This window comes from Hippopotamus amphibius, chromosome 5 (genome assembly GCF_030028045.1).
Source record: "Hippopotamus amphibius kiboko isolate mHipAmp2 chromosome 5, mHipAmp2.hap2, whole genome shotgun sequence".
In the NCBI taxonomy this organism is placed as follows: domain Eukaryota; kingdom Metazoa; phylum Chordata; class Mammalia; order Artiodactyla; family Hippopotamidae; genus Hippopotamus; species Hippopotamus amphibius.
This window is the reverse complement of record NC_080190.1, coordinates 100,834,323-100,846,584: the sequence shown is the minus strand read 5'-3', so window position 1 is coordinate 100,846,584 and position 12,262 is coordinate 100,834,323. Positions and strand designations below refer to the sequence as shown.

The following is a 12,262-nucleotide window of genomic DNA, read 5'->3' as shown; positions in this document are numbered from 1 at the left end:
GTAGATGGAATTAAGGTTGCTAATTAGCTAACAGTAAAACAGTAAATTATCTTAGTCAGGTGGGTCCAATATAATTACAAGCGTCCTTAGAAGTGGAAGCAGAAGACAGAAGAAGAAAATCACAGCTGGCATGACAAAGGAAACAAAGATGCAATTACCTAGGAATTGTAAAAAATATATATTTTAGGATCATCTAGCATCTGGATGCTAAATAAAAAAGCTGGAGGGCTAAATAAACAGGGGAGTCACTCTACCCCATTTCCTTTTCCCAACTTCTATGAATTCAGTTTTATTCAAAAGTTTGAAATACAATCCTATAACTACTATCTCTTCAATAACTTCAGAATGGTAGCTTTAAACAACTTTAAAGCATGAGCTCTTTCTGAATTTCCTAAAGTTTTTCTGTATCTTTTTCAAATGGGCCTCCTCTTCAGGGGTTAGCTTTATCTTTTTAAGGTGTGCAATACAATTCTCTCCCAGAATACAAGGAATATAAAGGAACACTTCCTTTATTCCACAGAGGTCCTTATTTATGGTGGAAACTCTCCGTAGACTCTTAAAAATGCTTTATGTTAAATCAGCTAAAGTTAGGCCAATGGCCCAATTAATATAAGCTTTCCTTTTAACCATTTCATAGCCATAGGTAATCACTTCTTTGTGGACATTTTCCCACTGCTCAGGATCTTTATCTGTTCCTATATCTGAGTTTAGACCCTTCAGAGGGTCATGGCAATGTTAACTCCACTCCACACAGGTATGCTTGAGTTTCTATGCTTGCCAAGGATCCGTCTATAACAGCTTTCAGGGTGGATAGCAAGACTTTCTTTGCCCAATAAAGAAATGGAAATGGGTAGAGTTCAGATTACAGCCACTTCCAATAACATGGTTTTTGGGAAATGCACTCAACTTCCAAGCTACATAAGTTAACATATCCACTGGATTGGAAACAAATATCGGTTTGCAGCCAGGCCTACATTGGGTAGTACTGGAAATCATTAGTTTAAAGATGGCCACATTTTACTTGATGACATCAAAGTATGTTTCTCTTTTTCTTGGGTATACACCTGTTCTGATAATCATTAGGCCGGAATTTGCAGTCCTAAGTAATCTTTGCTGGAAACAATATTTGGCATTTTCATGAAAGGGCTGCCATGTTGAAGATCCACTGTCTCACCCTTCAGTTTGTCTTCATCAACATCCACAAAGGCAATACTATTAGCACAGGCCATGCCAACCAGTTCAGCTCCTATAATGGAGATCTTATTGTGGTGAATGATTTCCTCTGAAGTAAAATTCTTAATATGTTCACACTTGACAGTAGCCATCTTGGAAATGGGGGTAAAGGGCCAGCCATTCCTCAGCAGGAGGTGTGACCCTGGCTGGGACAAAGAGCGATCTCCGGGCAAAGGAGATTTGCTCCTACAGTGCCTACTCACTGGCTGATCCAGAGGACTCCTGTAGCCCAGTTCATGGCCACTCACTCAAGAGGTGGAGGAAGAAAATGGAGGAAAGCCACATCAAAGTACCTTGAGGTGCAAAGTCAGGGCAGTTGATGGTTTGACATTTCCCTTACCACTGCTACTATGTCTGCTCAAGGCCACACTCCAGATCATGCAGGCCTCACAGGAGCCTGGCACCTTAAAATGTTATTTTTAATTTACCAAATATGCAGTTTCTGTCGATAGGACACTTCTGAAAAAACCAACTGTGATTGTTAAGGCTAAAAATAATTTTGACTTTGCCTTTCAAAGTGCCATATTTTGTTGCTTAGGGAAGGCCTAAAGCTTTGCATTCATCTCTGTAATGAAATGGTGCTAAAGCACACTGCAACTAAGTGTGATAGACACAAAAAGAAATAGGTAAGATCTCTGCTCTGACACTTTGACTTTGAAGTTTAACTTTGTGAGCTTTTCAAAAATTAACATAATGGGGGACACACACACACACACAGAAAAATCTTAAAAGTGCAACCACTGGGCACGTCTCTCAAGAATGCTTTGAAAATTAACATTGTAACGTGAAAATACGGTTGCTCCTAACTACTGTACAACGTTGCTGAAAGAGTTAAAGTTATGGTGAAAAGTCTACGGAGCTTTAGAACCAAAATATGTCACTGAGCCAGTGACAAAATCAAGTCCTCTACTTTGTCTTTCATGAAAATGACACATTAAAAAAAGAAAGAAAAGATAAAGCAGAAACGTAGCAATTCAAGTACCTGCTTTTTTTAAATACAAGAATAGTCATGAACAAATAAAATCAACAAATAGCTAGTAATTTTTAATCTCAAATTCTTCATCTACCAGAACTTTAATAAGCACATCTATTCAAAATCAAATCTCTTCTTCTTTCCCAAATCACCTTCTTGATGGTTCAGAAGTGAGGACTGTGAAAAACAAAGAGGCTTATTAACTAATATATTAAAAGTTTTTCTCTAATAGACTGAATTTTGGCTCTGTCTACATACACAACCGGGTTAACGAAATTTAATTTTTAAAATACAGCAAGTCTTATTTTATGTTTACATATCTACAGTATGCTAAATAAAAAAATTAAAAATAAAAATAAAAATTTTGATGGAATTTTTCTATTTTTCAACCAGTTATTTGATATTTAGTACCAAACTGCATTCTGTTTATAAATAAAATATTTTTATCTCAAAGTAATTGGGCCTTTCTTAACTACATCAAGAAGAATGTAACACTGTGACATTAAGGAAACAAAAGAATCATCTTGTCATTATAAAGTAGGCACAGTCAAATAAATACAAATAAAAATAAAGTAGGGATTGGCAAACTTTTTCTAAAAAGATACAGAGGGTAAATATTTTAAGGCTTTGTGGGCCAGATATGGCCTCTGTGGTATATTATGCCCCCATTCCCCAACCCCTCAACCCTTTAAAAATGTAAAAAACATTCTTAGCCCAAGGGTCCTATAAAACTATAAAGTATTAATAGAGTATTTCTCACTGAAGGAGCTCTAGCTGCTAGAAGACATTTTATATAGACTAACAACTAGAGAAAAGCAGAAAATCATCTAGCCTATGTTAGTTGCATTATTCATTCAAAATAAGTTATTAACAAAATATAACAAACATAAATAACTCTAAGTGTTCCTGATATTTAGCTTAGGCTTACCTTTGGCTGCAGCATGAAACACAGCAGCCTGGGAAATGATTTGATAAGTTTCAAAACCCAAATAAGACAAGGCAGAGAATAAAAGACTTCTTTTGAAAACTCCCGGGTTTCCCATCACCTATGGAAAGAATTATGATCAGGATTATCAAACTCAGAAAATTTGAAGAAACTGCTACCCCAAGCAAAGATTACATCAATTTTCTCCCACCCCCAAGGCAATCAATCCTAAGAATACTGGAAGCTCAAAATTTACTTTGTCAAATTCTTCAGTAAAACTATTTCACATAATTACTTTATAGGGAGAGCATATCCTGTTAAAAAGAGATTCTGAACAATGGCTAATGGTGGTACCTTATGTAACAATCACAGTTAAGCTGATAAGTGCTGGATTGGAAGATCTACATTTTATTTGAGGAAGCATGGATATTATAATTTCTTGAAATAAAATAAAAAACACCAATATATAACTAATATCAATCTTAAGAATAGACAAGGGACTTCCCAGGTGGCACTGTGGTTAAGAATCCACCTACCAATGCAGGGGACAGGGGTTCGATCCCTGCTCCAGAAGATCCCACATGCCGCAGAGCAACCAAGCCTGTGCACCACAACTACTGAGCCTGTGCTCTAGAGCCTGAGAGCCACAACTACTGAAGCCCACGCACCTAGAGCCCATGCTCCACAACAAGAGAAGCCACTGCAATGAGGAGCCTGCACACCACAACAAAGAATAGCCCCCGCTCGCCACAACTAGAGAAAGCCCGTGTGTAGGTTGAAAACCTAACGTAGACAATAAGTAAATAAATAAACTAAAAAAAAAAAAAATAGACAAGATAAAAAATATCAAACGTGGGAATTACACATAAAATATATACATGGTTTTAAATAAAGCTATCTTCAAAAGTGATCCATAGGGACTTCCCTGGTGGCGCAGTGGTTAAGAATCACCTGTAAATGCAGGGGACACAGATTCGATCCATGGACCAGGAAGATCCCACATGCCACGGAGCAACTAAGCCCATGCACCACAACTACTGAGACTGTGCTCTAGAGCCCAGGAGCCACAACTACTGAAGCCCATGCCCTAGAACCTGTGCACCGCAACTACTGAGCCCACGCACCACAACTACTGAAGTCCAAATGCTCTAGGGCCCACATGCCGCAACTACTGAAGCCCACATGCCTAGAGCCCATGCTCCGCAACAAGAGAAGCTGCTGCAATAAGAGAAGCCTGTGCACCGCAACAAAGAGTAGCCCCTGCTCACTGCAGCAAGCAGGGGCTGCTCTTTGTAGAGAAAGCCCACGTGCAGCAATGAAGACCCAACGCAGCAAAAAAAACAAAAGAACAGTGACCCGTGAAACCCAGTTCTAAAATAAACAATGAATAAAATAAAGAGCATATCCAAACAGATTTAGAAATTAATTTTCATAATTATGGCCAGAATTCTCAAGATCAATGGCAAAGGAGTATATGGATATCACTGCAGCAATTCTTCCCTTTTCTTTCACATAGCATCAATTTTTCCCTTTCTGTCAATTTATTCTCATCTGTATAAAAACAAGCTATACCATCTTTGTAAGCTGTAATTGCTCCCTTCTTAAAAACAAAACAAAAAAGCTTCCTTTTGACTTCACATTTCCCTTTAGTCTCATTTTCCAAATTCTCTTTTCAGCAAAACTCTTTCAAAAAGTTGTCTGGAGTTCTGTTTTCACTTTCTCTCTTCCCATTCTCTCTTGAACTCACACAAATCACACTTTTATCCCCACAACTCCACTGACAGTATTCTAGTTAAGGCAACCAAGGATGTTACTTTCCTAGTAAATGTTCATCTTACTTGATTTATGAACAGCATTCGACACCTGTTCACTCCCTTCTTTTTAAAAACAATCATAAATGGATGTTTAATATAAGAAATTTTTAAATGTCACTTTATTGAGATATAAGTGACATAGTAAACTGCATATTTGTAACATGTACCATGTGTTAAGAATATATGTAAACCCGTAAAACCATCACCACAATCAAGATAATGAACATACCCATCAATCTCCCAAATTTCCTCACATCTCTTTATATTCATCCAACCCCTTTCCTCAGCACTTGCTATGTTCTCTCACTCTTGATACACTCTTCACGTGGCTTTTGGAATACTACTCTCTTGAATTTACTCCAGTTTCAACAACTGCTCTTTCTCTTTTGTTGGTTCCTTATCTCCAAAACCTCGCTGCCCAGGTGTGTCCTTGGCTTAATCCCAGACCTTCGTTTCTCTATTCATATCATTTTTGTGATCTCATTTTGCTTCAAGGCTTTAAATGCCATCAGCATGCCAAAAACAAGCAAATTAAATAAAGTCCAGAGGTCTCCTCTTAACTTCAGAATCATATATCCAGCTGCCCAAACAACATTTACCTCCACATGAAGTATAACAGGCATCTCAAGTATCAACCAAAACATCTGTTGTTTCCCTCAAACCCACTCCACTCAGTTTTCCCCTTCGTGGTAAATGGCAACTCTATTCTTCCAGTTGTTCAGATTGAAAAAACAAACAAAAAAACCTTGGAGTCATTTTCAGCTCTTTCTCTCACAAGCCACACCCGAACCACATTTTAGCTTCTTATAAGTATCTAGGGTTATGCAACCTATTACAATTTGCTGAGTTGCTTTACCTTCTTGAGCATGAATATTCAAGACATTGAATACAATTGGATTCAAAACAAATCAACAGCAAAGCAGTGAAACTAAATTTGACACAGTCACATTTTTAACATTTAAGAGAAGCCAGATGGGATAGGAGCATAAAGGATGGTGTGGGAGTGTGTGTATGATGGTGGTGGTACCTACAAAAAGAAAAGGAAAAAGACTAAGATTTTTTCAGTAAGTCTCCTAGTTCCCTATTGTTCTGGTAGGTATATCACATAGTAGAAGAGGTTGCATAGAATATTATAGCTTGAGGAAATTATACATTTAGAGTATTTGACTTCCTTGCTGATATGATACTCAATACACAATATCCTGGCTTTCTTAGAGAGGAGAAAAAACATTTGTGCAGCTGACATTCATACTGCTTATTCTAAATTAATGAAGTGACAGTTTACCAGTGGGACTTTTATATCAGTTTAGTTAATATGAAAGAGCTCTCTGCTCATCTATGGGAAAGTAGACAAAAATTATGTTTCTAGAACTAAAATAATCAACGAAAAGAATCAGGACTCAGTGACACCTCCAAGATGCTAACAACTTGTGAGACTGTCTGAACTAGAATGTGCCGTTTCACCTTGTACATTAGCCATTACTCAGCACAATGCCTTTCATACAATGAACTCTGAAAAAATATCTGTTGACAAAAAACATTTGCTGAACAAAAGAAGCAAGCTATCTCTTAGATATGTCTTTTCTTCAACATTGATTATACTGACTTCAAGCTAGAAAGAATTCAAAAATACAAACTCATCACTAGATGAGAAGGATTGTGTCACCACCATCTCCTGGTTTTTCTCCTAACTTCCTGCCAGCTCCTCCTCCTCTTAAATGTTGGAATTCCTCTGTGATAGGCCTTATTCTCATCTTACTATTGACCCTTCAACAACAAAGGTTTAAACTGTGTGGGTCCACTTATATGTGAATATTCTTCAATAAATATGTACCACAGTACTAAACCCATGGATGTGGAACCACAGATACAGAGGACTGACTGTAAAGTTATAGCCAGATTTTCGACTGCTTGGGAGATCAGCACCCTTAATCCCTGTACTGTTCAGGGGTTAACTGTACTTTCAACTTCTACCATGGCATCATTTACAACCATATGCTAAAGTCTCCTGAATCTGGATCCCCAGCCCAAACCTCATAAGGTAATTAAACATCAGACCTATCAAACTACTGCCTATCCCACATGTCAATCTGGCTGTCTCATCATATTCACCTTAACTACCCCAAGATATAACTCATCTTCACCTTTATTCCTCCAAATTGTCTTCCCTGGTCCTATCCCAGGAAATAGCACCACCATCCACACTGTTGGAGTAGCCAAAAAACTGAGAATCATCCTTGACTTCTTCCTTTGAACCCCTACATCAAAGCAATCTTTTAGGTCCAATAAGTTCACATCATTAATGTTCTTTTATTGCATCCACTTATTTCCATTTCCATAGCTACCACTACAGTTCAAACCACCACATATCTTACCTATCCTACAGAGATGATCTTTTATTTGGTCTCCAGCATCCACTCTAGCCTATCTACTCTTATTTATTTATTTTATTTATCTATGTATGTATGTATGTATTTATTTATTTATGGCTGCTTTGGGTCTTCATTGCTGCTCATGGGCCTTCTCTAGTTGTGGTGAGTGGGGGCTACTCTTCCTTCCAATGTGCTGGCTTCTCATTGTGCTGGCTTCTACTGTTGCGGAGCACGGGCTCCAGGCACATAGGCTTCAGTAGTTGCAGCATGCAGGCTCGGTAGTTGTGGCACATCAGCTTAGCTGCTCTATGGCATGTGGCATCTTCCCGAACCAGGGATTGAACTCGTGTCCCCTGCATTGGCAGGTGGATTCTTACCCACTGTGCAACCAGGGAAGTCCTAGCCTATCTACTATTGACACTAGACAAGGTTATTTTTTAACTCAAATCTGATCTTATGAATTCTCTGTTTAAAACTCTTTGATGGTTTCCTATAACCTTTAGAATAAAATAAAAAATTCGCTTTACAAGGTTTTCAGAGCCTAGTTGTGGTAGGCAGGCTCTAAAATGGTCCTCAATGAGTCCTGGTTCAAGATGGCAACACAGGAGGATGCTGAACACACCTCCTCCCACAGACACACCAAATCTACAGCTACATATAGAATAATTTCCTCTGAAAGAAACCCCCAAACTAGCTGAGTGACTCCTCCACATCAGGCAAAGGAGGAAAAATCCACGTCAAAATAGGCACAATGCTGAACAAAATTTTCCCATAAACCACACCTTTGGTGTGGAGACCCAGTATTGTGAGGGAACTCACAACACTGAGCTTCTCCCTGAGGAGAAAAGGGTTTGAAACCTACACTGGTCACCTCAACTTTAAAGACTTGTGCCTGAGAGGCAAGCCTCCAGTGGAGCTTGCACCCATGAGACCCACAAGGCCACAGAAAACTGAGAAACAGCTCTTATAGGGTCATGCAAACTCACCCTTCCCAGAGCCCAGCACAGAGACAGTCAACTGAAAAGCACCCAGACTTTCTGTGAAAGGCTTACTTGCTTATCTTAAAACTTCAGCCTGAGAAATAGGCATCTAATTTAACACACATCTAGGGGCCTACAACAATCATTTCCAGAGATTTCAGAGGGTGGGCACTATCACAGCACTCTCTCTTGGCCATGCTCCAGCTAACCAGTATCTCCCCCAAAAGATCTTGTGTATACTTTTGGTGCTCCGGTTTTTGCAGCTGCCACCAGGAAACACCCCCTGTTTGTTTGACTCTGGTGGTCAATGAGGCTTATGTTCATGAGTTTCACAGAAATGTAACAAACAGGAAAACAGTTCTAAACTGGCTAACTCCCTGCCCCCAGGACACAATACAGTAAATCCCCTACATATGAAAATTAAAGTTGCACACTTTCAAAGATATGAACATGTATTCATTCGCATGTTCAATCACATAAGTTAGTTCACGTGTCTAGCGTACACTGTCACATGCATGCATCCTCTACAACTGGTTATGCTTTTGTGTACTTTACTGTATAGTACTGTATAGAATACAGTAGTAGTGTCTTTATTTCAAGCCCAGGATGTCCCGAAGCAAGCGTAAAAGCATCAGTGATGCACCTGGTACTGCTAAGAAGCTCCAAGCAATAACGATGGAAACAAAAGTGAAAATAATTGGAAGAGTGGAGCAAGGCAAAAAGATAGTAGACATCGCTTGTTCTTATAACCTGAATTGTTCAACCACTGGCACAATTCTAAAGAACAAGGACAAGATCATCAAACGTGAAATCTGCTGTGCCAATGATGTCAACAATATATAGAAGAAGCATGGAAAAGCGATGGAGGAGATGGAGAAACTTCTCAGTGTGTCGATGCAGGATCAACATTGGCATCGAGTCTCGTTCAGCTTAATGCTGATTCAGGAGAAAGCTAAAAGCCTTTATGAAGACTTGAAGAAGAAACACGGCGAAGGATCAGAGGGTGCATCTTTTAATGCCAGCCATGGCTGGTTTCATTGGTTCAAGGCTAGAGCCAACATTCACAACATAAAAATAAGTGGTGAGGCAGCAAGTGCAGATACGGTAGCTGCCCGGAAATTTCCTGAAACACTTTGAGAAATTATTGATGAAAGCGTGTAACCTGAGCAGGTTTTTAATGTGGATGAGACAGGACTGTACTGGAAGGGGATGCTAGATCAAAGTTGCATTAGTAAGGAGGAAAAGCTGGCTAAAAGGTGCCAGGCTATAAAGCAGCAAAGGATAGGCTAACTCTGTTTTCTGGTGGCAATGCTTCCAGCAATATGAAGCTGAAGCCTCTCTTAGTTAATCATTCAGAGAACTCAAGAGCCCTAAAAAACATAGCCAAGGGCTCTCTTCCTGTTATGTGGAAGAGTAAACCCAAAGACTGGGTTACACAGGCCATTTTCCAGAACTGGCTTTCCACTTTATCCCAGAGGTAGAGAAACATTGTTTGGAGAAGGATGTCCCATTCGACATTCTTTTGCTGCTTGACAATGCTCTGAACCACCCTCCATTCATAGCTGACTTTCATCCCAACATCAAAGTAGTGCATCTGCCACCAAATACTACATTGCTCATCCAACCTATGAACCAGAGAGTCATAGTGACTTTTAGTTATGTCACACTTTTCATCAGGCAGTAAAGGTGAGTGATGAATCCAGAACAACCTTGTGACAATTTTGGAGGGACTATAACATCTACAAGGCCATACAAAACATTGACTTTGCTTGGTGTGAGGTTATGGTCGTCACCATGAATGGGGTTTGGAAGAACTTATGCCCACAGTTTGTTCACAATTTTCATGGATTTGAGAGTGGAAGAGGAGTCCAAAGAGGTCTTCAGCAACTTAGAGACCCTCAGTGAGAAGCTGGAGCTAGATCTGCAAGACGACAACTTCACTGACCTCTTTGCTGTGCAACATGACAAGCTTACTAATAAAGACCTGATGGAACTGGAGGTCCAGAGAAAGGACGAAAAGAGATATGAGGAAGAAAAAGTAACTGAAGAACTGAAGAGATTCACAACACAGGAAATGGCAACGGGATTTTCTTTATTTAAGGAGGCACTGTTAGTTTTTGAGGCACAGGACTCAAATGTAGAACAGTACATGAAGGTTGCAGTAACCATTCAGAATGCAATCCAGTGCTACAATGTTATCTATGATGAGAAAAAAAGAGCTACTACCCAGACATCACTGGATCATTTTTTGAAGAAAGTATATAGAATTGAATCCAGCAAGGAAACAGAACCTGTGCCATCAATGTCAGGCATGAGTGAAATTGCAGCTGGCCCTCCATCTCCTATTGCTGATGATCCTTCAGCTCTACCATCTCCCACCTCCTCTGCTTCCTCCAGTCAGTAACTCTTCTTGCCTGTTCACTCAATGCTAGCCCCTGTATGCCAGCTGTTGTACTATACTACTATAATTTTCAAGGTATTGTACCATGATATTAAAAATATTTTATTTTTTGTGTTTTTTTATGTATTATTTGTGTGAAAAGTATTATAAACTGTTCCAGTAAAACATTATGTAGCTGACTGTGTTAGCTGGGTACCTAGGCTAACTTTGTTGGACAACAAATTGGATTGATGAACGCACTCCTGGAATGGAACTCATTCATATGTAGGGGACTTACTATACACAGAAAATTGACTGTAATGCATCTCCACTCTTTCTGTGACAGAGGCCTATTAGCTTCTCTTCCATAGCTAGGCCTAAGGGGAAGATCACTAATTAAATACACATATAGGGGCCAATTACAATCCTCTCCAATTATAAAACCTCACAAAAAGGCCTTAATGAAATGGAAACCAGTGATTTACCTGATAAAGTGTTCAAAATAAGCCACAAAGATGCTCACTGAGCTCAGGGGAAGAACAGATGAACAAAGTGAGAATTTCAACAAAGGGAAAGAAAATACAAGGAAGTACCAAACAGAAATCATAGAGCTGAAGAATATAATAATTGAACTGAAAAATACAATAAAGAGGTTCAACAGCAGACTAGAAGAAGTGGAAGAAAGTATCAGTGAACTCGAAGACAGGGAAGTGGAACTCATCCAATCAGAGCAGCACAAAGGAAAATAAAAAAGAGTAAAAAAGAGTAAAGATAGTTTAAGGGACATAGGGGACAACATCAAGCAGACCAATATTTGTATTATAGGTGTCCCAGAAGAGAAAGAGGCAGAAAACTTATTTGAAGAAACAGTGGCTCAAAACTTTCCTAACCTAGGGAAGAAAATAGACATCCAGATCCAGGAAACCCAGGGAATTCAAAAAAAAAAGATGAACCCAAAGAGACCCACACCAAGATATAAGAAAACTAAAGAGTCAAGACAAGCAGAGAACCTTAAAAGAAGCAAGAGAAAAGCAACTTGTTATGTACAGGGATTACCCTTACCCCCACCCTCAAGACTTATCAGCAGATATTTCAGCAGAACCTTTGCAGGCCAGAAGAGAGTTGCGCACGATACATTCCAAGTACTGAAAGGAAAAACTGACAACTAAGAACACTCTACCTGGTGAAGCTGTCTTTCAGAATTGAAGTAGAAATTAACAGTTTTCCAGACAAGCAAAATCTAAAGAAATTCATCACTACTAGAATGGTCTTACAAGAACCTTAAAGGGACTTCTTTAATTTGAAATGAAAGGGTGCTGATAAGTAACAGGAAAACAAATGAAAGCATAAATCTCACCATTAAAAGTAATATATATGAAAATTGAGAAAACCTCATGTAAAGATGGTAGGTTAATCACTTATAAAGCTAATACGAAAATTAAAAGACAAAAGTAGCAAAAATATGTACAAAAATTTGTTAACAGACACAAATGATAAAAACAAAAATTAAATTGTGACATCAAAAACATAAAACATGGGGGGAGGGGGAAGAGTAAAAACATACAGCTTTAGAATGCATTCAAAC

The 12,262-nt window shown here is 38.9% G+C and overlaps 1 protein-coding gene and 1 pseudogene across 7 annotated transcripts in view; both read right to left on the bottom strand.

The window, feature by feature from the left end:
- Nucleotides 1-12,262, bottom strand: part of RMDN1 (regulator of microtubule dynamics 1) — a 58,038-nt gene that overhangs the window by 36,568 nt on the left and 9,208 nt on the right. For all 7 annotated transcript variants that reach the window (XM_057736472.1, XM_057736470.1, XM_057736473.1 and 4 more), the window contains exon 2: nt 3,135-3,252. In XM_057736472.1, coding sequence (XP_057592455.1) covers nt 3,135-3,252 — 118 coding nt within the window. The remainder of the gene's footprint in view (nt 1-3,134; nt 3,253-12,262) is intronic.
- LOC130853967 (L-lactate dehydrogenase A-like 6A) lies at nt 365-3,245 on the bottom strand (annotated as a pseudogene).